The sequence below is a fragment of the Pipistrellus kuhlii genome, unplaced genomic scaffold (genome assembly GCF_014108245.1).
Source record: "Pipistrellus kuhlii isolate mPipKuh1 unplaced genomic scaffold, mPipKuh1.p scaffold_m20_p_15, whole genome shotgun sequence".
NCBI classification, from domain to species: Eukaryota; Metazoa; Chordata; class Mammalia; order Chiroptera; family Vespertilionidae; genus Pipistrellus; species Pipistrellus kuhlii.
In genome coordinates this window covers 46,821,389-46,848,499 of record NW_023425460.1, presented here as the reverse complement: position 1 = coordinate 46,848,499, position 27,111 = coordinate 46,821,389, and the positions used below count along the sequence as shown (strand labels likewise).

Genomic DNA, 27,111 nt, shown 5'->3' with positions numbered 1-27,111 from the left:
CTCAGAGATGAGGAGTGAGCTGCCCAAGGACACTGCCGGCTGGTGACAGTCTGGACTCAAACCCCGTCCTCTTCTGGACAGGACCTTCCAGCACCTCCTGCCGGCCCGGGGCCAGGCCTTCCCTCCCCCTCAGGGCAGGGCGTGGAGAGAGACCCCAGGCCCGGGAAGGCGGCCGAGGCTACGGAGACTGTGACAGGTCCCAGGTTCAGAGCCGGTGGGCCCGGTGAGCATGGTGAGGGTGGCTACCGGGCTGGCTAAGCCATCATGCACAGCCCTGGCGCCTGCAGGCCTCCCCAGCCCGGACCTGGTCATCTCCAACAGGAACTGGGCCTCCGGGGAGCAGGTGGACTGTCCAATCCCCACCACTCTCAGCCCCAAACAGATGAAGGTGGGAGATGTTTGTCCGGTCTGAGTGTGCGGTCAGGGGCCGAGACCACTGAGCTGGCCCCCATGCCACACCGAGTCCCGTGGGAGAGTGGACATCCGTCCAGGGGAGGTGCCCCTCTCCCTCCTGCCCCTGTGGCACCCCCTGAGCCCGGGCCTCGCTCTCACTCCCCTGAGCTTCTCCAGCCGCCCGCCCAGGGCGCCCCCAGCCCGGGGCCCTTTCTTCCCGCCCCCGGGGTGTGGCACAAAGGCTGGGCAATCACTATTGTCCCAGCAGGTGCGGTGGGCAGGGGCGGGGACCCCATCAAAGTGCGGGCTGCGGACCCTCCTGTGGCCAGAGAGCAGGCCTTGTTGCCTTTCTCATTCAAACCCCAGGCTCCTCCTAGGGGCGGCACGGGGTCCCCTGGGGACTTGAAAGCCCTGCCGACTGCAAGCCGGCCATCCCCAAGCCCAGATGGACGTGCGTGAAAAGGAAACCGGAACTGAAGGGCCCGCCTCCCGCCAGAGGGGCCCACCTGTGAGAGCCCACAGACAGGCCGCCCGCCGGCCGGGACCCCACAGCTGGCCCGGGACCCCACAGCCGGCCGGGACCCCACAGCACGGCCAGGGCAGCCGCAGACGCTGAGACAGAGCGGGGACTTCGTTTCTGTTTCACAACTCTCCTCACTCTGTGCTCACTTGTTTACTGTCTTTCATCTGCCTTTTCTCTCTCCCGCCCCACACTGATCTCCCCGCCCCCTTTACTTTTTAACAACCACGTTCATCTTTTTTTTTTTTTTTTTTACTATATTTTGATTTTTTACAGAGAGGTAGGGAGAGAAAGAGAGAGAGTCAGAAACATCAATGAGAGAGAAACTTCGATCAGCTGCCTCCCACACACTCCCTACTGGGGATGTGCGCACAACCAAGGTACATGCCCTTGACCGGAATCGAACCTGGGACCCCTCAGTCCGCAGGCTGATGCTCTATCCATTGAGCCAAACCCGTTAGGGCCTGCGTTCATCTTTCCGGCCAGGTCCGTCCTCAGGCTGGCCGGAGGTCCACCTCCTCAGGCCGCTCCATAACGGGCCTCTGTGGTTTCCCAAGGTCCCTCTTCCCATATGTCCACCGGGAGAAGGGGGAGGCCGTCTTCACGGGAAGGCGGGTGGCCTTCCGGAGCCTCCATTTCCCCCCCCCCGACCCCCGACCAGAGGGACAGGGACGGTCAGGACACTTTCACTCTATAAATGCTCAGACTTGTCTGCAGGTGGGAAGCACTGTCCCCGGAAGCAGGGTCACAGGTGGAGCCACAGGGAGGAGCCGGGAGAAGCCGTGCTGGGAAGGCAGAGACGCTCCCAGGCCACTCGCTTTAGACAGCGTGTCCTGAACTCCTTCCCGTCGTTCTAAATGGTGCTCGCCCTGTACCTGTACGGTGCCTGCATCTCCAACACGTGTGTTCAGGGCAGCGTGAGCACGTGGCTGTGGAAACAGCGGGCCCAGAAGAAACGGCGAGGGGTCCCCCACAAACAGGAGGAATAGAACGCCCCTTACTCACCCACTTAGAGAGAAACCCCTCGCCCCAGAGCCCGCTGGGTTCTGCAGGCCGGTGGGTGGAGAGAAACTTGGGGAACTGTTTTCTGACCACCTGCCTGAGGCCCCGCTGGGGATGTGAAGGCTCGTTCGTACCTGTATTTATACCCGAGGAGTTCCTCTATAATAAACGTATCGTGTCCAGCCAGCTCCCCCCCGCACGCGCCCCCCCCCCCCGCCCCGCGCGTGGAGGGGTTTGTTTTCCCGGTGGACATCAGCATTCCGCTGAGCACTGCCTTCACATCGCTCCCAGGCTCCACCCTGGCCTGCCCGACGGCAAGTGACGGCTGCACCGGCTGGGGATCAATATTCACGGCGGGTGTCCCGAGCCGATAACGCCACCCGAGATGATGCGCCGGTGACGGCAGCTGAGAGAGGGCGACGTCCAAAATCTCACTGCTTACCATCGTAACACCCCCATTCTCTCCCGGCCGTTCCCACACATCCGACGTCTGCAGGGCTGTGGTCTGCGTACCGCGTGGCATCTGCTTACTCACATAATGTGGTAACGTGAGCATTTCCCATCTTGCTACCCAGTTCTTCATTTTTAAAATATATATATTTTATTGATTTTTTTTCAGAGAGGAAGGAAGAAAAATAGAGTTAGAAACATTGATGAGAGAGAGAAACATCAATCAGCTGCCTCCTGCACAACCCCTACTGGGGATGTGCCCACAACCAAGGTACATGCCCTTGACCGGAATCAAATCTGGGACCCTTCAGTCCGCAGGACGACACTCTATCCACTGAGCCAAACCGGTTTCAGCCAAGGTACATGCCCTTGACTGGAATCGCACCGGGGGCCCTTCAAACCGGTTAGGGCTTCAATATGTTTTTATTGATTTCAGAGAGGAAGGAAGAGGGAGAGAGACAGAAACATCTATGAGAGAATCATGGATCGGCTGCTTCCTGCAAATCCTCCACTGGGGATCAAGCCTACAACCTGGACCTGTGCCCTTGACTGGAATCAAACCCGGGATCTTTCAGTTCGCAGACCAATGCTCCATCCACTGAGCCACACCAGCCAGGGCCCCGTTCTTCCTTTTTGGATGGCACGGTCTTTCTTTCAGCAGCCATGTTATCACTCCTGGGACCATCCCGCCCTCACACTGTTCTTCCGGCTGGTTCTGGCGTGGAGGCTCACAGCCGCCATCCTCTTCAGCATCCCTGCCTGGGCCGCGCTGGGCAGATGCGGGGCTGTGTGGTCCACGGTCCGGCTCTAAGGCTCCCGCTCCCGCCACGCAGCCCGGGGCCTGCGGTGCTCTCACTCTGGCTGCCTCTGCAGGTGTCTGTCTCCTGCGAGCATTCCTCATGGTCTGACTTTTACCCCGGGGTTTGCGGAGAGGACGCCCATTTGGGAGCACGTGACCCCCAAGGCCAAAGGCAGAGCCCGCCTCCTCCCCTGGGGACCCGCCCCGGCCCAGCCCCGCGGAACTACAGTTCCCAGGCGCCCCTGCGCGGCGGCGCAGCCGCAGTCTGCAGCCGGGGCTGGGACGAGCTGTCGGGCCGGGACACGCAGTCGGGGTTGCGCGGCGGGCGCGATGGCCGCGGGGGGAGACCGGCTGGCCGGCGTGCGCGGGGTGCTGCTCGACATCTCGGGCGTCCTGTACGACAGCGGCGAGGGCGGCGGCAGGCCGATCGCCGGCTCCGTGGACGCGGTGGCGAGGTGAGTGCGCCGCGCGGGCCGCCTGGGGCCGGGCCACCGCTCAGCCCGGTCCGGCCCCTCCGCCGCTCTGATCGCCGCGGGGGCGGGGCCCGGGGCGGGGCAGGTGCTTTGGCCCCGCCCCGCCCGGAGCCCTAGAACCGGCGCGGGAGGAGCCTGCGCCCCGGGGGAGCGCTGGGCAGGTGGCGGGTCTGCTGGGGATGCGCCGTCCGTGTCAAATCCACGCGGGGCCTATAGTTCGTATTGATTGCATGTTGATATGATAATCATCTGAATATCCACGCGGGTCATACAGTTCCTATTGATTGCATGTTGATATGATAATCAAAGGAATATGCTAGGTTTAAATAAAACCTATCAAGTTGATTCCATCTGTTTCTTTTGACTTGTGTTAAGGCCGTTACCAGGAAACTTTGAATTACGTGTGACTGGCATTGTAATTCAGTGGGACTGTATTTTTTTTTTTAAACATTTTTATTGGTTTCAGAGAGAGAGAGAGAGAGAGAGAGAGAGAGAGAGAGAGAGAGAGAGAGAGAAACATCAATGAGAGAGAATCATGGATCGGACACCTCCTGCACGCCCACTACTGGGGATCGAACCCACAACCTGGGCATGTGCCCTGACCGGGAATTGAACCCTGACCTTCTGGTTCAAAAGTCCATGCTTGCCCAGCCATATGGCTCAGTGGGCTGAGTGTGGACCTATGAACAAGATCGCGGTTGATTCCCGGTCAGGGCACCTGCCTGGGTTGCAGGCACAGATTCCCAGAGTGATCCCCCGTGTGGGGCCAATCAGTGATTCTTATCATTAATGTTTCTCTCTCCCTTTCTCTCTGAAATCAATACAAATATATTTAAAAAAAAAAAAAAAAGTCTATGCCTAACCACTGAGCCATACAGCTAGGCAGTTGGACTGTGTGATCATCTGTTAGACAGTAGGAGGGGTCAGCACATGGAGGACATGCCGGGACCGCGGGGGCACACTGGGCCTGGGCTTTGTCACGGCCAGGGCATCGCAGGCCGTGCGCCACGATGGCGACGGGCAGCCGGCCAGGGCTGATTGCACAGGACGTGGCCTCCCACCTGGGTCTGCGCTGGTGGGACTCAGTTTGCCCACCTGTAGGCGGTGGCTGTGTCCTCATGGCGAGCGAGGCCGGAGGTGCTGGAGGGGCCGGGAACTCAAAAAGGGGGGCATGACGCCCAGGAAAGAACCCGAGACCCGGGCGCCTCCCTGGGCCCCGCGGGCACAGGTCCGAGGGCCAGGCCAGTGCCTGCGTGGCCTGTGTCCCGGTCTCCGTTTGCCCCACGGTCAGCTTCAGGCTGGCCCCATCACAGGCACGAGGGGGGGCACCTGTGGGAGCGGCCAGCGGGCACCGCGCTGCCTGTGGGGGGACCGGACCTCGGGGCCCTGACTGAGGCAGACAGGGCCTCGTGGGCGCGTGTCCGGAGGGCCGGAGGGCAGTAAACGGCACAGATGAGTGGCCAAGTCGCCAGGTTGGCATAGCGACGGGAAGAAAGGGACGCTGAGGAGGGGCAGAGTGTGGCGGGGCGGGGCTGGCGGGGAGGAGGCACCCCAGGCTGCAGGGGCGAAGGGCCTGGGGTGAGGGAGCAGTGCACTCGTGGAAGATTGAGTGGATGGATGGGAGTTAAGGTTCAAACGCATTTCAGTGTGAGAGGGAAACCCTGTAGGAACGGAGCCCTGAGGCCCCAGAACCCACATAACCAGGGCCACTCTGCACTGTGTGTCCCCTTGGTCCCCCAACTCCCCCACACACACACCCACAGCTCCCACCGTGGCGCCGTGGCCGTGCCGGGCTGCCTGGGCCCGGGCCGAGGCCAGGGTGGGGCGGAGTGAGTGTAGTTCCGGAAACTTCCCCCAGTAAAACAGGCCGGCTTCGGGTTTTCCCTGGGATGTTTCAGTAATGGGGAGGCGGGGGGACTATTTCCTTCTGTGGTGGCTGAGCCAAGAGAGGACTCCACCAGGACTTTTCCGGAGCAGGCCCTGTGTGCCTAGCCAGTGGTTGGCAAACGCATCAGTCAACAGAGCCCAATATCAACAGCACAATGAGAGCCGAAATCCAACTTCTGCGCATGGGCCACGAAGTTTCAATCGCACTGTAAGTGCCCGCCCGCGCGTGGTATTTTGTGGAAGAGCCACACTCAAGGGGCCAAAGAGCCGCAGGTGGCTCGAGAGCCGCAGTTAGCTGACCATGGGCCTAGGTGAATGGCCCTGGGCATGGGCCTCTGCAGCCCCCATCCCCCCTGAGGCCCCTCTGCACCTCCCTCCGCAGCCTCGATGTGATGTGCGGTGGCTTTGAAGTCCGGGAACTGGAGGAAGCGCCTGGGGACAAGGCCCCTCCCCAGGACCAGTGTGATGGGCGGAGGGGGACCCGGGTCCTGGGGAGCCGTGCCTCCACCCGGCTCCCGCACAGCCCCTTCCTGGGCTTTCTGTGTGACAGCTGGCCCTGACTTCCTGAAACGGCCCGCCTTTGTGGGCAGAGCCCATGGCGAGAATACACTCTGCTCTTTAAAACCGGTCGACCACCACAGCCGTCGCCACGGAGTGAGGGAGGCCTGCCCGGGCCCACGAGGGTGCGGGGCCTCACACACCACCCTCACAGCCAGCCCCGAGGGGGCGCGCCCCTTTTCGAAGTGGGGCCCAGGCTCAGAGATTGGTAACTGCTGGGATTCACCCACATCTGCCCGACGGCAGAGCCCGGCTCTCCCTGCCAGCCACACCGCCTCCTTCCTTCACCCCACCCTGCAGGTGCCTGCTCACTCTGAGGGCTCTGCGTCCCACAGCCCCCCAACTGCCGGTCCCGTAAAGAGCACCCAAAGGCTGGTGTCGGGGGCTAGGTGTGTGTGGGGGGGACTCAGGGGGCGTGGCCTCACAGGTCCAGTGATGCAGGGTCTGAAGTCTACACCTGGACCAGCAGAGCCCAGAAGGGGGGGCGGGAGGCACTCTGCCCCTTGTCCTTCCTGGCAGTGCGGTCCCTCTGGAGCCACTGGGGACAGGGTTTCCTGCCTGGACCGGGGGGCGGGGCGGGTCCTGGGACATCTGTAACTGCCTGGGTCCCCGCAGGCGCTTTATTGGGGAGCCATTCAGAGCGGGCCGGTCGCCGAGCACAAAGCGCCCCCGGCATCTGCATGTGAAAGGCCCGGCTTCCTGCCTCCGGGCGGGCGGGCGGGCGGGCGGCCACTAAAGCACCACTGCCAGGCCTGCCCGGCCGGAAGGTCCAGGCCCTGCGGGGCCCAGGCGGCCTCATAAAGCAACCCCCAGCACCTCCCGCCCGCCGCAGCCCCTCCTTCCCCTCCTTCCGGGGGCCCTCACAGCCCGGGGTGCCCCCGAAGCCGGGCCCCATGGAACTCAGGCCCCGCCCAGCAGGTCTGAGCCAGGAGGAACCGGCCCGGGGCCCTGTCTGGAGCCGGGCAGGCGCAGGCCCCACTCCCCTGGTGCTGGCCACGCGGCACCGTCAGCGGCCACTACAGGGTCCCGGGAGGCGGCCCTGCAGGGACCCTGGGCGGCCCGGAGCCTCTCGCCCGCTCCATCCCTCCCCCCGTGTGGCCGGCCCCTGCCAGCGGCCTGCGCTGTGGGGGCGGGCCGGGGTGAGTTTGTTTAGGCAGCGGGCACCTCCTGACTCAGCCCGGACCTTGGACGGGGGCGTTGGGAGAATGTCCTGTCCTGTCTCCCTGCTGCGTCTCCGTGGGGGTGACCTGCCGGCTCAGGTGGGAGGGCGGCCAGGGCGGGCCGCTCACCCCGCTGTGTTCCCATCTCCCTGCGGTGCCGCCTCCTCTAACATCCCCCCCTCCCCCCGAGCGTGGATACCGGCATCCGGCGTCCACACCCCGGTCCCGGCTCAGTCATGTCCTCGCGGGGCCTCGGGGGCCTCCGGGCCTGCTCCCCTTTCCCTGGGAAGCGCAGAGTGCAGGGTGCCCCCCTTTCCTGAGCCCGAGGCGCCCATCACCCCTCACGGCCCCGCCCTGAAGCTCATGGGTCACAGGTCACAGGAGCCGGCGGGATCCCCCGCAGATCCCAGTCCAGGGGGTTCACACTCTTTTCCCAGATGAACTCGGGGTGGAACCCCCAAATGAAACAAATAAAGGAGAGGTGTTTGAGCAGTGTTATTTTTTATAAATATGTTTTTATTGATTTTTAGAGAGAGGGAGAAGGAAGAGATGGAAACAGTGATGAGAGAGAATCATGGATTGGCTGCCTCCTGCACCCCCCACACTGGGGATCCAGCCCTCAACGCGGGCCTGTGCCCTGACCGAGAATCGAACCCTGGCCTCCTGGTAACGCTGAACCCCTGTGCCACGCGGCCGGCTGAGCCGGGCTGTGTTTGAGGTTCACACCTGCAGCGTTGGTGCCGAGGCCAGGCGGTGAGAGGGCGGGTGTGCCGGTGGATGCAGGATGGGCGCCTGGCGCGGTAGACCGCCCACCTGGTGCAGGCGTCCACGGCTGAGGTGCAAGGGGGGTGAGGGGGGGACAGCACGTGTCCCTCGGGAGGCGACAGGGAGCAGGTTAGGATGCGGGCTCTCCGTTTGCTGTTGGCTTTGGTTCCCGTGACACGCGCCCGTAGCACTTGACAAAGCTGGGGAGCGATGTGTATGAACCCCTTCTGCTCAGAAAGAGAGACAACAGAGAGGACAGGTAAACCCGCCCGCCTCTAGGGGGGTGACGGGGGGAGTGTTTGGTCTCCACGTCGGTGGGCAGGACCACTGGTCAATGATTCCTTCTCATCGTTGACGTCGCTATCTATCATCTATCTATCTATCTATCTATCTGTCTATCATCTATTGTATATCTATATCTATCTATCATCTATGTCTGTCTATCTATATATCATCTATCTAATCACCCTTTCCCTCTGAAATCAATAAAAACATATTTTTTTAAAAAGAGAAAAAAGAGAGAAGGAACCTGAGGCTCAAAGACCCCCCCAGAGGCAGGATGGTGGCTGTGCACTCCCCAGGCCGGGCTGCTCCCCAGAGAAAGGGGGTCCCCTGGGGCCTGGGGTCTGTGTCCAGCAAGGCCCCCTGAGGTGTCCGCTCCCTGCCCGCCTCCCGCTGGAGTTTGTGAACAAACGTGCTGAGGTCTGCGGCTCCGCGTGTCTCCGACCTGCCCCAGCGGCTCACAGGTCAGCGCGGCCGGTCAGCGGGGAGCACTGGGCAGGGAGGTGAGCTTGGTGTCCCAAGGCCTGCTCTGGGCCTGTCCAGTCTGTGTGACCTCATCCCTGTCCTCAGGCCGCTGGCGGGCGGCCCGGGCTCAGCCGTGTTCTTACCACCGCCGGTCCCCTCCGCTCTGTCCAGACTCTGGACTCTGCCCACACTCTGCCCACAGCCAGCGGGAGGGGGCGGTGCTGCAGGGAGAGGGGGGCCCAGCTGGCTCAGCAGAGATCCTGGCAGCCAGGCCCCGCCGTGAGCCAGGGCGGCAGTCACGTGCGCCTGCAGTGCCCGGCCCAGGAGGACCGCCAGGGGGGTGGGGGTGAGGGGCCAGGTGCTGTCACCACCCGGCCTGGCTGAGCCTCAGGACCCCGGGAGCCCAGGGCACGTGCAGGCGCCAGCCCCAGCCCCGGGCGGGAAAGCCCGGGCTCCCTGGCCCTGAGCTGCTGCCGTCCGGACGCTCGGGAGCTGAGCCAGACCCTCCAGAGTCAACGTGGGCGTCCCCTGTGGGGGGGCCCCTGTGGGGGGGGTCCCCTGTGGGGGGGGGTGTCCCCTGTGGGGGGTCCCCTGTGGGGGGTGTCCCCTGTGGGTGGGTCCCCTGTGGGGGGTCCCCTGTGTGTGGGGGGTGTCCCCTGTGGGGGGTCCCCTGTGTGTGGGGGGGTCCCCTGTGGGGGGTCCCCTGTGTGTGGGGGGTCCCCTGTGGGGGGTCCCCTGTGTGTGTGCTGTGTCCCCTGTGGGGGGTCCCCTGTGGGGGGTCCCCTGTGTGGGGGGGGTCCCCTGTGGGGGGGTCCCCTGTGGGGGGGTCCCCTGTGTGTGGGGGGGGTCCCCTGTGGGGGTCCCCTGTGGGGGGTCCCCTGTGTGTGGGGGGTGTCCCCTGTGGGGGGGTCCCCTGTGGGGGGTCCCCTGTGGGGGGTCCCCTGTGTGTGGGGGGGGTCCCCTGTGGGGGGTCCCCTGTGGGGGGCTCCTGTGGGGGGGCTCCTGTGGGGGGGTGTCCCCTGTGGGGGGTCCCCTGTGGGGGGCTCCTGTGGGGGGGTCCCCTGTGGGGGGTCCCCTGTGGGGGGGCTCCTGTGGGGGGTCCCCTGTGGGGGGCGTCCCCTGTGGGGGGTGTCCCCTGTGGGGTGTCCCCTGTGGGGGGCGTCCCCTGTGTGTGGGGGTGTCCCCTATGGGGGGGTCCCCTGTGGGGGGGTGTCCCCTGTGGGGGGGCCCCTGGGGGGGTCCCCTGTGGGGTGTCCCCTGTGGGGGGGTCCCCTGTGGGGGGGCCCCTGTGGGGGGGCCCCTGTAGGGGGGGCCCTGTGGGGGGGGTGTCCCCTGTGGTGGGTCCCCTGTGTGGGGGGGGTGTCCCCTGTGGGGGGTCCCCTGTGGGGGGGTCCCCTGTGTGTGGGGTGTCCCCTGTGGGGGGGTCCCCTGTGTGTGGGGGGGTCCCCTGTGGGGGGTCCCCTGTGTGTGGGGTGTCTCCTGTGTGGGGGTCCCCTGTGTGTGGGGGGGTCCCCTGCGGGAATGTCCCCTGTATGGGGGGATGTCTCATGTATGTGGGGGTGTCCGTTGTGTGTGCGGATGACTGTATTTTTCTGTGTGAAAATACAGGTTAGGCCTTGGCCGAAACCAGTTTGGCTCAGTGGATAGGGCCTGCAGACCGCAACGTCCCAGGTTTGATTCCGGTCAAGGGCGTGTACCTTGGTTGAGGGCACATCCCCAGTAGGGGATGATTCTCTCTCATCGATGTTTCTAACTCTCTATCCCTCTCTCTTTCCCTCTGTTAAAAAATCAATAAAATACATTAAAAAATAAACAAAACCAGCCTTGTCTGAGCATGGCTCCGGCCGGCAGGGCACCGGCCGGGGTGCGGGCTGGACCCCGGAGGAGGCGGGCAGGAGGCAGCTGGTCAGGGATTCTCTCTCGTCATAGGTGTTCCTCCCTCTCCCTTCCCTCTGCCGTCAAAAAAGACATTAGAACATGGACAGAGCAGGCAGAGCAGCTGCCCGTGATGGCGAGAAGCCCCTCCCCTCTGGGCGCCGCACTCATTGGTGACCTGGAGTGTGATCTGCCAGCCGGGGCTCGCCTCCCCCAGGAACCCGCACCTGTGGGTCCTCCTCCAGGGGGGGGGGGTCTCGTGGGCCTGGTCTCCGGTCCCTGTGCCCGGCCCCCTTGGCAGTGGGGAGAGTGGGCTCCTGCCCGCTGCCCGCTGCCCGCGGTGGCTGCTCAGTGCTCAGTGGCCCCTCCTGGGTCCTCACGACGGGAGGTGGGTGCTGTTGTCATGCCATCTTACAGAGGAGTGTGCACATGGAGAACTGCCGTGGCTGGTGCGAGGGGCTGGCGAGGGGCTGCCCGGCCCTGGTGCTCGCCCAGCGCTTGGGCCTGGGCACCAGAGTGGGCGGTGCTTCAGGAAACACCGAGGGAGCCCTGAGTGGCGGGAGGCAGGGAGGACCACAGGCTGGGAGCCACGCAGAGGCCGATGGCGCTGCCCAGGGGGCGGGGCCCGGGGCCTTCCTGGAGGGAGGCGCATGAACCAGGCCTTCTGGATGAGTAGGACGCGGCCCTCGGTGGGGAGGGGGCCGGGTCAGCCGGCGGATCCCGTAGGCGCCCCTCCTGGCCCCTCCCGGCCCCGCCAGCTCCCCGCGGGCGGGCCCCGTGGCAGCGGAGAGAGCGGGCGGCACAGCGGCCAAGGTCAGCCAGCCCCGCGGCCGCCCGGCCCCGCTCCGCACTGACGCGGCTCCATCATCTCCGGGTGAGCAGCGGCAGATGGACGCCGCAGACGGGCGAGGCCGGTGACGGACCGCTCGGTGGGCACCTAATTGCCCGGCGACGCTGCTGCCGCTCAGCGGGCCCGCCCGCCCGCCCGCCAGGCTGCGGCGAAGGTCAGCTCACAGACCCTGCGGCGCAGGAAGGCGGGCGCATCCCCGGGCCCTGGGGAGGGGCAGCGCCGAGGTCTCAGAGGGAGCCCTTGTCCCAGGTTTGGGGCGACGGGGGAGGGGTGAGAACATGGCCTGTCCCAGAGCTCGGCCTGTCCCTGGGAGTCACCCCCGGCCGCCCCAGCTTCCCTAACCTCCGACTCTCACGTCCAGGCCGCCCGGCCGGCGTGTGCCCTGAGGCAGCAGACCCGCGGGGGGCGGGGGGCGGGGTGCGAGTGGCTGTTCCCTGGTTGGGCGGAGTTCTCTTCCTGGCTTCTAGGTACCCACTTCCTTCTTCTCCTCCTCCTCCTCCTCCTCCTTCTCCTCCTCTTTAATTTCAGAGAGGAAGGGAGAGGGAGAGCAGGAAAGAAAGATCCATGACAAGAGAGAATCACGGATCAGCTGCCTCCTGCACGCCCTCCACTGGGGATGGAGCCCACAACCCGGGCCTGTGCCCTGACCGGGAATCGAACCCTGACCTCCGCGTTCATAGGTCGACGCTCAGCCCCTGAAGCAGGGGCTCGCCCTGCTGAGAAGGACGAGGCGTCAGCAGGCACGGCCCCGGCGCCCCCTCCCCCGGCCCCTCCGCTAACGGTGTGAGCCACGGCCCAGCCCGGTCAGGGCGGCACAAGGTGATGCTGTTAGTTCCGATAATTAACTGCCTAATTAAAACGCCAAGCTGTCTTTATGAAGGGCAATTAACCACGCACACAGCGGGCCACGCACAGCCCTCTGACTGGGAAAGACGGATACTGAGAACGGGCGGACCGCGGCCGTGACGAAGGCCCGTCCGCCCGTCCGCGTCCTCGCTCTGTCAGCAGCTCTGCCTTCCTCCCGCTTCCGCCGGGACGCTGCCTCCGTGCGTGCCTGCACCGAGACCCCGTGGCCGGGGCAGTGGCAGGTGTGCCTCAGCTGAGGCCCCTGTGCTCCCCAGGGCAGACCCCGGCCCGGGCGGTAACGCCCCCTCCCCGTCCCCCCCAGGCTGAAGCCCTCCTCCTCACTGCTCCTCCCGCCCCCCAGGCTGAAGCCCTCCTCCTCACTGCTCCTCCCGCCCCCCAGGCTGAAGCCCTCCTCCTCCTCACTGCTCCTCCCGCCCCCCAGGCTGAAGCTCCTCCTCCTCCTCACTGCTCCTCCCGCCCCCCAGGCTGAAGTGCTCCTCCTCCTCCTCACTGCTCCTCCCGCCCCCCAGGCTGAAGCTCCTCCTCCTCACTGCTCCTCCCGCCCCCCAGGCTGAAGCGCTCGGGGCTGAAGGTGCGGTTCTGCACCAACGAGTCGCAGAAGTCCCGGGGGCGCCTGGTGGGTGAGCTGCGCGGCCTGGGCTTCGACGTGTCCGAGGCCGAGGTGACCGCCCCGCCGCCCGCCGCCTGCCGCCTCCTCCAGGAGCGCGGCCTCCGGCCACACCTGCTGGTCCACGACGGTAGGCCTGGGGCCGTGGGGGGCGGCTGGAGGGGGGCAGACGCTCCTCCCCGTGGGCCAGGCCAGCACCCCTCTCCCCGGGCCGCAGCCCAGGGCGGGCGCAGGGGGGCGCAGGCTGCCTCTGAACCTGACCCTCCCCGCTTCCAGAAGTCCGCTCGGAGTTTGACCACATCGACACGTCCAACCCCAACTGCGTGGTCATCGGGGATGCGGGGGACCACTTCTCCTACCGCAACCTGAACCGGGCCTTCCAGGTGCTCATGGGGCTGGCGGACCCCGTGCTCCTCTCCCTGGGCAGCGGGTAAGTGGGCGTGAGGCGCCCGGTCCGACTCGCAGAGCCGCGCGGAGGAGGAGGCGGCACACGGAGGCCTGGGGACACGGAGGGACGGGGACACGGAGGCCTGGGGACACGGAGGCCTGGGGACACGGGGGACGGGGACACGGAGGGACGGGGACACGGAGGCCTGGGGACACGGAGGGACGGGGGGACGGGGACACGGGGGACGGGGACACGGGGGGACGGGGACACGGAGGGACGGGGACACGGGGACACGGAGGGACGGGGGGACGGAGGGACGGAGGGACGGGGACACGGGGGGACGGGGACACGGAGGGACGGGGGGACGGGGACACGGAGGGACGGGGACACGGAGGGACGGGGACACGGGGGGACGGGGACACGGAGGGACGGGGACACAGAGGGACGGGGAACGGAGGGACGGGGAACGGAGGGACAGGGACACGGGGGGACGGGGGACGGGGACACGGGGGGACAGGGAACGGAGGGACGGGGAACGGAGGGACGGGGGGACGGGGACATGGGGGGACGGGGGGACGGGGACACGGGGACACGGGGGACGGGGACACGGGGGGATGGTGACACGGACCCCGCAGGCCTCTGACCGGGCTCACGGGGCAGGCGGCCGGCCCCGGAGCTGAGGGCGTTTCTCCCTCCCCAGCAGCTGGGGTTAACGATCAGCAATCAGGGGCTCGCACCTGCTCTGGGCCTGCTGTCCTCCCCCGGGCCGGGGCCTGCTGTCGGCAGCTGGCCCGTCTGCCCTCGGTCCCCGTCAGTCACCGTGGCTGAGTCCCCACAAAGCGGGCAGCGGGCCGTTCTGACCGAGCGCCGCTGGCCGGGGTGGTGACCACCGGCCACTCTCAGCTGGGCTCCTGCCTGGCCCTCGCCCCAGGCCCTCCGGACGGGCCGGGCATCGCTCACCCGTCCCCTCCTCTCCCAGGCGCTACTACAAGCAGAGCTCGGGCCTGATGCTGGACGTTGGCTGCTACATGAAGGCGCTCGAGGTACTGCCAGCCCTCCTCGCCCTCCAGACTTTCTGGAGGAGGCGTCAGTGGCCCCCTAGTTGGGGCTTCATGCTGGGCTCCCCTGCGTTGCAGAGCGCTCCTGCCCTCTCTCCATGCCCGGTGCTGACCCTGGCCCTCCCAGCGTGCCCACTGCGCCTCCTCCTGGGCACTATCCGTGGGACCATCCTCACTCCCCACCCTGGGCACCTGCAGCCTGACCGCCCCGCCCTGTACCCCCCCCTTTGAAGGCCAGGCCCAGGCAGGGCTCCCAGCATCCTCCGCCCAACGCCTGGCCCGCTGGCCCGGCCTAGCCTCCCGCCCCGGCCAGCTCCCCTCACCGCCGCCCGCACCGGACGCTGGCCCTGCTGTCCGTGGGGGAGGGACAGACGGGACGTGGGGGAGGGACAGACGGGACGTGGGGGAGCCGTGACAGCAGGGCGGGCACGGGGGGGGGGGGGAGCAGGAATACAGGTGAGAACCCGGTCAGGTGCCCATGGGATGCCCAAGATGGCCGCCTCCCCCAGGCTCGGGGCGTCCCAGGCCGCCCGACGTGCGCCATCCACTCGTGTCTGTCACGTGTCTGGGACTCACATGTCCTGCCCCCGAGACCCTTGGCCCACAGGGCCGTCTCCCCGGTTCCCGGAGGGGCCCTCCCCGCCGTCCGGCCTGCCCACGCCCACGCCCACGCCCACGCGCCCTCTCTCCGCAGTACGCCTGCGGCATCCAGGCCCAGGTGGTGGGCAAGCCCTCGCCCGAGTTCTTCCGGTCGGCGCTGCGGGAGCTGGGCGTGGAGGCCCACCAGGTAGGTCGCCTTGGGGAGCGGGTGCCGGGAGGGACCTCGCCAGCCGCGGGGCTGGGCTCAGGCAGCCTCGTGGGCCGCGGGCCGGGCAGCCCCACGCGGACCCCGCCCCACGAGAGCTGACTCCGCTGGGAACGGGAAGAGGCAGCAAAGGAAGTCCGCCGAGTGTTTGTTTATTGTTTGTTTGTTAAATATATTTTTTATTAACGTCAGAGAGGAAGGGAGAGGGAGAGGGAGACACATCCATGATGGATGAGAGAGAATCATGGACCGGCTGCCTCCTGCACGGCCCACACTGGGGACCGAGCCCACAACCCGGGCCTGAACCTCCTGGTTCCTGGGCCGCGCTCCCCACTGAGCCACGCCGGCCGGCAGCCATCCGCCTTTTCGTGACTCCAGTCCGCACGTAGGGCTCCTGACCGCCTCAGAAACGCGCTCTGGTGTCGATGTGTTTTTCCATCAAATCCAAACGAGGTCCTGCCTTCCCTGGGTGTGGCTTTCGCCTCTTAAACCTGTTTAACTTCCACCGAGAATCGTTTCAGCTGTCGGTGCGTCACGAACCCCGTGTCCCATCACTGAGCTCCCGTGATGACCGACTCACAGAGCCCCTTTCAGAACTGTTTCTCACGTCCGTTGGGAAACCATGTCACATTCGCGAGGAATGTCCTGTGCCCTGAGCCAGCTCCCGTGCTGTGTCACACGGCCGTCACAGCGATCATGACGCACGACGGCAGTTAACCCAGACCTCTGGGGCCGCTGTCAGCCGCCCCACCCACAGCTTTAAAAAATGTGCTAATGGATTTTTAAAGAGAGGAAGGGGGAAGGAGAGAGAGAGAAACATCAGTAGTGAGAGAGAATCACGGATCGGCTGCCTCCTGCACGCCCCCCACTGGGGATGGAGCCCACAACCCGGGCCTGTGCCCCGACCAGGAATCGAACCCTGACCTCCTGGCTCATAGGTCGATGCTCAGCCCCTGACGGGCTTTACCGTGAGGACGAGCTCTCCCTTCTTCCCTTGCCTATTTGCTCCCACGCACGCAGCTCGCCGTGCTGGTCGTATCTCACGAGTGACAGCCCTTCCCCTGGTCGCGGGTCCTGTGGGTCCGCTTGCCCTGCGTCCGGCGGCCAGAGCCCGTTCCGGAAAGCCGCCTCGGGGTTCATCTGCCCCCCCCCCCCCAACATCCTCTGAACCGAGTCCCGGAAACGGTGCCGCGTCAGCTGCAGTGCCTCCGAGTCTCCACAGGGCGGGGCGCTCCTTACGGAAGCACAGGTGACGCCCGTGCCGCGCCCAGATGCCACGGGCACCCAGCCTCCCCGCCGCCCATCGCCCTGGGTCCCAGCCGCTCAGGGCTGTGCTGCCTCAGGTGTTTGAATCCGGGGTCACAGGAGGCCCTTGCACTGCGATGGGGCAGGTGATTCTTTTTTCCCCCTAATCCTCCCGGAGGATATTTTTTCATTGATTTTTAAAGAGTGGAGGGGGGGGGGGAGACAGAGGGAAACGTCGATGGGAAAGAGGCACATCCGTGGGTGCCTCCCGCACGCACCCTGCCATGGGGATACGTGCCCCTGACTGGCATGGAACCCAGGACCCTTCAGTCCACAGGCCCAGGCAGGGCGCTCTATCCACTGAACCGCACTGGCCCAGGCTGGTGCTTTTCCATCCGTCCCTTCCCAGCCCCGCGCCTCCCTGTTCCCCTCCGGAGGGTGTGGGAGAAGCTGGTGTGCCCGTGCCCTCGGGTGCCCTCCGCCCTCTGTGCTCTGGGTGTTGGTGGCGGGCCCTCGAAGCCGGGTCAGAGCCGGCTCAGCTTTGCAATGACTGCTCTGGGGGGGCCATCCCAGGTCCCTTTGTGGGTGCCAGCAGCCCCCGAGGCCGGAGCCTGAGCCACCTTCAGCCCTGTCCTCCGTCCCTCCGGCCTCTCTGCTGCTTCTCTGTTGTGACCAGAGTCGGTGAGCTCACGGAGGACACCCCGATAATGGCCGTGTCCTGCGGCTTCTTACTCCTCAGAGCGCCGAGTGGATCCTGTAACCTCTCCCCCAGAGGAGAGCACGCCGGTCCCCTGACCGGGTGCGAGCACAGGGGTGTCAGTGTGTCTGCGGGGAGCTCTTCCCTGGCCCCGGGCACCTGCCTCTCCGCCTGAGGGCGCTGGGCACGGGGCCGGGGGCTCCCGGGCGCGGGGTCTGGCCCCGTAGGATGCCCCGCTGTGGCCCGCAGTGTCTCCAGGCATCGCCAGCAGAACGCCCGGGGGACGCCCACCGTGGGGGCCCACAGAGTCCAGCACGGAGTCCCTGGGGTCCTGTCCCCGGTTCTCAGGCCGCGGCCACCAGCGCCTCCGGGTGGAGGAGGGAGAGGCGCTTAGGAGCATCGTCTTTCCGCTGCTCGTTCCCACCTCCCCGCTGCAGGCACGGCCCCCGCAGGCTGTCCCCCTCGTCATGGCGGCCCCGCGCCGCTGTGCCGGCTCTCCTCGCACTGAGGCCGCCGGTGTGGGGGTGACGGGGTGACCGGGGCTCCTCCCGGGAGCCAGGCCTGTGTGCGTGGGTTCAGGGGGTTCCCGGCAGCCCATCAGCACCAGCAGGCCGCCAGCCGCACAGCAGGGCCGAGGCCGCGGGGGCCCACGCTCAGGAAGGGGGGAACCTGCTCTCTGAGCCCAAATCCGAACGGCTGCTGGGCCGTGGCCCGCCGCCCGCACCGGCCCGGCCCCCCTCCCAGGCTGAGGCGGAGGCGGCGCTGACAGCCGGCTTATTTCCCCCGACAGCACACCTCCTGACCCCCATCTCCTCACCAACGATTTCCTAATCCCCAGCCGTCGGGCAGTAATTGCTGCTCCGCACGCGCGATCATTGCCCTTCACCGCCGCGCGCTGTGCGTCCCCAGGGACCCGCTGCTCGGCGGCAGGCCGGCCAGACGGGCATCGCTGCCCGCGCTGCACATTGCTGTCAGCCAGCACCACGGCCGGCACCGGCAGGCCCCCACCCCGCACCCCACACCCCACACCCCACACCCCACAGGCCCACGCTCGGCAGGCCCCCACCCCGCAGGCCCCACTCCACACCCCGCAGGTCCCTCACCCCCCAGGCCCCACACCCCACAGGCCCACGCTCGGCAGGCCCCCACCCCGCAGGCCCACACCCCACACCCTGCACCCCCCATCCCGCAGGCCCCCACTACACACCCCACAGGTCCCTCACCCCCCCAGGCCCCACACCTGCAGGCCCCCACCCCACACCACACGGGCCCACGCTCGGCAGGCCCCCACCCCACACTCCGCACCCCCCACCCCCACCCCGCAGGCCCCACTCCACACCCCGCAGGTCCCTCACCCCCCAGGCCCCACACCCACAGGCTCACACCCCACACCTCGCAGGTCCCTCACCCCCCAGGCCCCACACCCACAGGCCCCGGCCCCCACCCCGCAGGTCCCTCACCCAGCAGGCTCCGCACCCTGCAGGCCTGGGCGTGGGACCATCAGGCAGAAGCCCAGCTGCGGCTCCTCCACCAGAGTCCTCCCTGCTGGCCCGGCCCAGGTGTCCCTGTGAGGGGGAGGACTTCTTTTTTTAAATTGGTTTCAGAGAGGGAGGGAGAGATCAATAATGAGAGGGAATCACGGCTCGGCTGCCTCCCGCACGCCCCCCACTGGGGACGGAGCCCGCACCCCGGGCCTGGGCCCTGACCGAATGGAGCCCTGGCCTCCTGGCTCCCAGGTGGACACTCAGCCCTGAGCCATGCAGCCAGGCTGTGGTGGTCTTAGCCGTCAGATCCCGTGGTTGGTGATGTCAGCTGAGGCCCAGCACCGCTGACGTGGCTTCTGTGGCTGTGGCTTCCGTGGCAGGCCGTCATGGTCGGCGACGACATCGTGGGTGACGTCGGCGGGGCGCAGCGGTGCGGGATGCGGGCGCTGCAGGTGCGGACCGGCAAGTTCAGGTGAGCCCGCGGCTGCCCCGCGCCCCCCTGTGGGTTCCTGTCCGCCAGATAGAGGGCTCCTTCCCACGTGGGCACTGCTGGTCTCAGGCCCCAGGCCGAGGCCGGCTGCACTGCCTTCCTGCCCGTCCGGGGCTTTGGGACGGGGGCCTCCACCCAGCAGGGCGGCCGGTGGGCTGGCTCCGGGTCCCAGCCGCCTTGCGCCGGGCTGGAAGGTGAGGGTGGGGAGACTCCACAGTGGGCTCCTGACGGGCTGCCCCGACAGCTGCCGCCCGAGCTCAGCCCTGCCCGGTTCCGTGACGTCCGCCTGTGAGAGGCTCCGGGTTCTGCTCGGAAGGAACGGAACCTCCTTCCAGGGGCGGCTGGGGAGGCGAGTCACCTGGTGCCCATCTCCCCGCCCCCACTCAGTGAGGCAGCCGGCCGGGCCAGGCCGCTCATCGGCCAGAGGGACCCGGGGGCCCGCAGACGGCACAGACCCCCTCCCTACTCCCCCACACAGACACACACAGACACACACACTTATACACGCACACACATACACATACACACTCATACAGACACACGCACACATACACACAGTCATACATACACGCGCACACAGACACACATACACATACACACGCTCACATACACACACTCATACACACACTCATGTACGCACACACATACACACATACTCATACGCACATACATACACGCGCTCACTCATACATACACACGCTCACATACTCACACACTCATACGCACACACATACACACACTCATACATACATACACACGCTCACACTCATACACACACACGCACACACACACACACACACTCGTACATACATACACGCGCTCACTCATACACGCACACACATACACACACTCACATACTCATACACACACTCGTACGCACACACATACACACACTCATACATACACGCGCACACAGACACACATACACACGCACACACATACACATACACACGCTCACATACTCATACACACACACTCATACACACATACATACACGCGCTCACACTCATACACACACACGCACACACACACATACACGCACACCCAAGGAGGGCACCTGGGGCCTGAGCGGGGTGCAGCCCAGACACCCCTGGTCGGTCACTGACTCCACCGCAGGGCCGAGGGGGGAGGTGCCAGTGCGGCCCGGAGGTCACAGCTCTGCAGCCGCTCCTCCGCCTGCTGTGGGAGCAGCTGGGCCGAGCAGCACCGGCCACAGCGGGCGGAGGGGTGAGGGACGCCTCGCTCGCCGAGTGCACCGCGGACGGCCTCACCGCCCGGCCTGGCCGCTGGGCTCTGCCGAGGCCCCGAGGGCGTCAGGCCGCCGGGGGGGCCTCTGAGATCGGGGCTGTTGGCTCCAGGGGCAGGGCTGCGGGCACACACCAGGCCAAGGCCGGGCGGGGGCACAGGGAGCGGCTGGCTCGGTGACGGGCATGTGACCGAGAGGCCAGCGCGGCCGGGACGTCCCAGAAGCCGAGGCCGCGGCCGGCGACACGAGCTGAGAAGCACAGGCGTGACCTGTGACCCCGGTAACTGCCCAGGGAAGCAGCCAGCGGGGCCGAGCCCGGGGCAGACCCCGGGTCGCGCTGAGGCTGGCACTGCCTCTGCCCCCATCCTTACCGCCCCCCCCCCCCCCCAAGAGGGGCCGCTCCCCGCGTTTGTGAGCGTGCGCAGAGACCGGAACCTCTGGGGCAGGGCTGACCGTCAGCCATTGCTGTTCGCTCGGCCTGGTGATTCCCTGAGCCCCCGCCCCCCAACTTACAACCTCAGGAGAGCAGGGTTTCCCCAGTGCTCCTCCACCCCGTCCCCTCCCTGCCCGGCAGTCCTGCCCCTCGCCTCCTTCCTCTCCCTGGACCTTAGGGGCCTTACCCACCCCGCTCTCTGCTGGGGCCACTAGAGGGCGCCCCGGCCAGGTCCCAGCCAGGCCGGCCTGGCCCTGTCGTCCCGCCGCTGAGGGCCGGTGGTCCAGCCTCCCAGGCTCACCGCCCCCCCACCCCCGCCGCCACCTCGCGTGGTGCGGCCAGTGAGGCGTGGGGACACCGGGTGCCGGCCTGGTGCCGAGGGCGTCGCTCTGCGGGACTGAGGCAGGTGGACGGCCTCCCAGCCTCACTGAGCCGCCCTTGGCGGGGGCTCCCACTCCCTCTGCTCGGAGACGCCTCTCCTCTCAGCAAGCAGCCCCCCACCTCCGGCACCTCCCGCCTCCCCCAGCCCCTCTGGGCTGCCTCTCAGTTCCTCTCGGACCCTCTGCGGCCGCAGCCCTCCTGCAGCCATCGGGGTTCCCAGCACCCTCTGCCCCGCCCCGCGGGCCCCACGCGGAGGGGGTTAATATTCACCACCTCCCGCCGGAGACAGGAGAGACGCGGGGCTGCTGGGGGCGGGGTCAGAGGCGATGAGGGCCCAGGGCTCCTCACGGGCAGCGCGGGCGGGCGGGCGCGGGGGGATGCGCGGCCTCGTCCTCTGAACCACGAGACCGTGTGCCTTCGCCCGCCCGCTGGTGCCCGGAGCCGCAGGAGCGGCCGGAGCGGGAGGAGGCCCGGCTGATTAACATGCGATACTCTGGGGTTTAATTGGAGCGTAATTGCGATCCATATGCCCGTTAGGGTGATTACACACAAACCTGGTCTGACCCACAGCTCGGCGGGCACCGCTCATTAGGCGCCTAATTAACATTCACGGGAACTCGCCATCACCGCGTACCCTCCATTCCGGCCTCCGGCCTCCGGGCTGGGGGTGAGGCCGCCCGGGCCTCTGACGCTGCCCCTCCCTCCCGGGGGGAGGGCGCTTGGCGACCGGATGGCCAGGGGATTCGGGGGCCCGGGCTCCACAGACTCAGCCTGAAGCCAGTACTGACGACAGACAATGACAAAAGCGTATGGAGCGGGAGGCACAGCCAAACTCCCTGCCCTGATGCCCCTGCAGGGCCGCCCGTTCCCTCCCCTGCCCCGGCCGTGCCCACTGTCCCGGGTCCGAGGGAGGGCGTCCCGGGCCGGCCGGCACTCACCGCGCTGCCCGCTCCCACGCCGGCGAACATGGGACGTGTGGCTGGGGGGCCCTGGTCCCGCACGTGTTCCGCGTTTCCTCTGCCGCCGCGCGGGGCCTGGCAGCGCCTCTGACGGACACAGCCGCTCTCCGCCCCGGGGCCGCTCCTGCCAGAGCCTGGAGGATGTTTGGGAAAACGTCCCGGCCTCATTCTTCTCCCGACCTCTCGGGGCCTGGGCGCCGGGATTATAAATAAAGACGCAGCTGCCGCCTCCCTCCGCGTTTCCCCCAGCCGGCACGGGCGGCCCTGCCACAGCCCCACCTCGGCGAGGGGGATCACGCCCCCAGCTGGAAGAGGGGTGCCCGCAGGTCAGGCCGCGCAGTCTGTGCCCCGGAGAGCAGAGCGGAGAGACGGGAAGAGGGGAGTGGCGAGGACACCGCACTGGGCGGGGAGGGGGGAGCTAGTGGAGATACTGTTCCTTTTCAGAGAGAGTGGAAAGGAGAGAGGGGAGGGGGGAGAAAGAAGCATCCATGTGAGAGAGACACATCGATTGGCTGCTTCCCACACAGCCTGCAACTCAGGTGCATGCCCTTGACCAGAATCGAACCCGATCCTTCAAGTCTGCAGGCTGATGCTCCATCCACTGAGCCACACCAGCCAGGGCAGGGCTCCAGCTCATCCTGCCACGTTTATTCAGCCGGGATGGTCCCTCGTGGGTTTTTGCGCAAAGACAGACGTGGGGGGGGGGGGGGCCGTCGGTGTGAGTGAGTCTCCTGGCTGCGGGGGAGAGGTTACAGGGAGCGCTCGCTGCACCCAGGGTGGCCACGGTGCTGAGACAGCCTGTGCCCTGGCAGGGAATTGAACCCTGACCTCCTAGTTCATAGGTCAACGCTCAACCACTGAGCCACGCCCCCTGGTCCGCAGCCCCTGGCAGTGCTCCGGCTCGGCATGAAGGCGGCGTTATCCCAGGCCCACGGTGTGCTGGCCGCCGGGCTGGCTGTGCCGGGAGCCGCGCTGCCAATGCCGGTTGTTTGACTTAATGTTTCCAGGCCAAGGCCTTTCAGGAAAGCTCTCCGCCATCCTGGCCGCGCACCGTCATTCTTTCCAAATCACTGCACAGGGCTCACTCCTCCAATCACGGTGTTCTCCCCCCCCCCCGCCCCCCAGGGCAGAGGAAATGGGGGGGTGAGGGTAGGCGAGCACCTCGGGGCTGGGGCTGCAGAGCGAGCCAGGGCTGAGGCCTGGGCAGGGAGGTGCCCCTGGCTGCCAGGGAGCCGTGGCGCCCGCCCACGGGGAATGCTGGGACGTCCAGACGGGTCCCTGTCGGAGTCCCTCATTGGCCTGTGAGATTTAAAAATCTACTTCTGTTGATGTCAGAGATGGAAGGGTGGGGGAGGGAAGAGAAAGACAGAGAAACATCCCTGAAGAGAGAATCAGGGACCAGCTCCTCCTGCCCGCCCCCCACTGGGGATGGAGCCCTGACTGGGAACTGAACCGACCCCCTGGTTCCTGGGTGGATGCTCAGCACTGAGCCCGCGGCCGGGCCTGCCTGTAGGGCTCACACGGCCTGGCTTGGTGAGTTGTCCTGTGTGTACGTGCCCCTCCCCATGGGGGCGGGCCCGCGCTGGCAGCGAGGGCTGTGAGGACAGCCAGGGTCTTCCTCGCGCTCAGGATGCGCCATCGGAGCCGAGAGGCCTCCTGCTGGCCCGGGTGTGACGTGGCAGCCCAGGCCCACGCTCCGGGGCCTCATCCGAACAGCGGCCTGTCCCATGGGAGGCCCCAGTGACGCTCGGCTGAGGGCGGGGCCATCCTGCAGGAGACCCAGCACCCACCCACCTGGTCGGGGCCCAGGGGGGTCCCGGGGGCAGCCCCTGCCAGGCCTGCATCCTCACCCACGCAGAGCAGGTCCCACAGCGGCTCAGGGAGGGCCGGCAGCGCCGTGCTCCACGATCGGAGGCCCAGGCGGCCCGAGGGCCCTCTCCCCGCAGGAAGCAGGATCCTCTCCCAGCGCTCCCCTCTGAGGGGCCTTCCTGGCTTCAGGGCGCTCTGCGGAGCCCCAGCAGCCTCTGCACCGTGGGCAGCGCCCCCTGCGGCTCAGGGAGGAAGTGCACCTTCAGGCAGACACACACACACACAGTGTGGGACACTGGTGCCACCCCTCCCCTCCCCCCCCTCGCCCAGCACCCGCCACCCATCCCTCCTAGGCCACGCTGTGCCCGCCGTACCATCTCCCCGACTCCCCCGCAGCCCAGAGGCTCTGCTCCCCTCGAGGCTGAGGGAACCGGGCTTGGCGTGGCCGTGTCCCACGTCACGATGGTGAGGCCCCTCCGCCAGGCCACGTGGCAGGAAGGCCACGCACGCCCCCAGACCTCAGGATCACCCCCCCTGGGGGGCACAGCTAAGCAGACGGCGCGGTAGAGGGACGGGGCTCAGGGCGGGCACGCCCTGGGGGGAGGTGGGGGTTATGTGCCAGGACGGGCTTCTGGGGAGGGGCAGCTGTGCTCTGGGGCGGGCAGCAGGAACCAGTGGGTGACGGATGAGGGGGACCACAGGGGAAGGGGGCACCCAGAGGCCGCCAGCCCATCCGAGGGGCGCTGCCGCTCCTGATCGCTGGGGCGTGCTGGACCTTCCCAGCTTCTGCTTGTGGAGTCGCTGTGCCCGGCACCCGCCTGGGCCTCCCGCCTGTGAACGGGGCAGAGGCAGGGGCAGGCTGCAGCGGGCGGGGACTCAGAGAGCCTCTGTCAGGGTGAGGGTCTCCGGGGACGCCGCACACCGTGGGCGGCACGTGGCACACCCACAGTTTTGGCCGCCGCCTGTGCCCGCCCCGCCCAGGTGCCCGTGCAGGAAGCAGCTGGCGCTGCGGTCGGTTCTGGCTGACAGGGCGCCACCGGCTGGAACCTGCGGTGAACAGGCCGGTTCCTCCCTCCGGCAGAGCGGTGGGCGGGCCGCGTCGACGGGAAGTCCCTCCTCGTCAGGCCTGGCCTGGGCCCTGGCCGCCGGGAGGCCCAGACCGGGAGGCGGGGGGTGGCCACGTGGCTCTCAGCACCTCGTGGGGGTCCGTGTGACGGTGCCTCCCTCATCTCGTGGGTTTTCCACCAACACCACGCCTGGCTCACTGCACGGCCAGCACCTCGGCCGCCCCGCCCTGGAGCTGCAGCGGGAGGGTGCCCGCCTCGGGCCTCTGGGCCCGGCCGAAGCCACAGCACACGGGGCTCCAGGTGGAGACCGTGTCCCATGCACCGAGGGAAGGGCCGCTAAGATGAGCCCAGGCTCCACACGCCCTGCCCTGACCAGGCAGGTGCCAGCCCCCTGTCCGTGTCTGTCCGTGTTCCTGTTCCTGTCCGTGTCCTCATCTGGCGTGGATGTGTCGGATGCCCGCCCCAGGGCTGTGCGCACACATGGGCCAGGCGTGGCTGACCCTCGTCCTGGGGGGCAGCGTGTGGCCCACCCACCCCCAGGCCACACAGGCCCCCCTGCTCTGCGCCCACTGCAGGGCGCACCACTGCTGGGTTTCGGGGTCCAGCCCCCTCGTGTGCGGGATGGAGGCCCACGGGCCACAGACCAGCATGGAGGGGGCTTTGGGCCTTCGGGGCGGGCAGGGAAGGCGAGGAGCTCCACCCACGGGTCCCCCGAGCCCGGAGCAGCCTCCTGCAATGAAGACAGAAAGCCCACGATTTCCTGTGCTGGCAAACACAATCCTTTTACTGGATCCTCGGGTTTAAATGACACGTAATTAAACACGATGAGCCACGTATGCTGATGGGCTAGTACCGTGCACAGAGGGGGCTGGCCAGAGTCTCATCACAATGTGCCTTTAAAAAACAACAACAAAAAACACATTTTTATTGATTTCAGAAAGAGGAAGGGAGGGAAAGAGAAACATCAATGATGAGAGAGAATCATGGATCTGCTGCCTCCTGCACATCCCCTACTCGGGATTGAGCCTGCCTCCTGGGACTGTGCCCTGACCGGAATCGAACCCGGGCCCCTTCAGTCTGCAGACCCAGGCTCTATCCACTGAGCCAAACTGGCCAGGGCCACAAGGTGCCCCCTGGGGGCTGAGTTCCTTTGGGGACAGTAAAGCTGGCCTGAGGGCCCTGGAGGGGCCGGGGAGGGGGTCCTGGGGCAGGTGCCGGGGGCGTGGTGATGAATGGGGCCGGGGTGTTTTCAGGGGGAGGTTCTGTTCTGCTATGAGCCCTGGCCTCTGGGGCACCGCCACCTGGGCCCCACGTGGCCTGACGGACGGCCCCTGCCCCTCCCCAGGCCCAGCGACGAGCACCACCCTGAGGTGAAGGCTGACGGGTACGTGGACAACCTGGCGGAGGCCGTGGACCTGCTGCTGCAGCACGCGGACCAGTGACGGCTCTGGGAAGGCCCCGCCCCCGCCCCCGGCTCTGCCCTCCCCTCCAAAGGCCGGCGAGGGGCCCTTCCCCTCCCTCCCGGTGGCCTCTCCCTGCCCGCGGCCGGTGGAGCAGGGCAGTGGGCTAGGCCTCCTGAGAAGAAACCCTGGGTGGGCCGGGACCGGAACACAGGCACCGGGAACACAGGCACCGCGTGCAGTGCTCTCCGGGCACCGGGAACACAGGCACCGAGTGCAGTGCTCTCTGGGCACCGGGAACACAGGCACCGCGTGCACATGCTCTCCGGGCACCAGGAACACAGGCACCGCGTGCACATGCTCTCCGGGCACCGGACACGGGCACCGCGTGCACATGCTCTCTGGGCACCGGTGCTGTGGATGCTCCTCCACGTGGGCCCAGGCAGGTCCCGGCCTCGTCACCCACCTTCCTGGCCTTTCACCTCGGAGCCTGGAGGGCACGGCCTTCCCTTGGCCAGTGCAGCCCCAACCAAGCCACCTCCGGGCACCGCCCGGCCCAACACCACCCCCTCCCCCCACAGGACTGAGTGGCCTTAACGTGAACGCTGGGCGGGCTGCGGGCAGAGGCGCTTCCTGGAGCCACAGCGCCCACTGTGTGCAGGACACTACCCAGAAATAAACCCCAGCCTGTGGCGA

At 67.0% G+C, this 27,111-nt stretch overlaps 1 protein-coding gene across 2 annotated transcripts; it reads left to right on the top strand.

Moving 5' to 3' along the window:
• The first annotated feature begins 3,425 nt into the window (after positions 1–3,425).
• On the top strand, positions 3,426–27,111 carry LOC118719605 (phospholysine phosphohistidine inorganic pyrophosphate phosphatase). 2 transcript variants are annotated; one of them, XM_036439352.2, is made up of 7 exons: positions 3,434–3,619; positions 12,896–13,083; positions 13,230–13,383; positions 14,321–14,384; positions 15,094–15,186; positions 19,011–19,102; positions 26,361–27,111. In XM_036439352.2, the coding sequence occupies exons 1-7, from the start codon at positions 3,495–3,497 to the stop codon at positions 26,455–26,457; spliced, it is 813 nt and encodes a 270-aa protein (XP_036295245.1). In that variant the 5' UTR covers positions 3,434–3,494; the 3' UTR covers positions 26,458–27,111. The 2 variants fall into 2 exon arrangements, with proteins under 2 accessions (XP_036295246.1, XP_036295245.1); XM_036439353.2 differs by lacking the exon at positions 19,011–19,102 and having other exon boundaries at positions 3,426–3,619.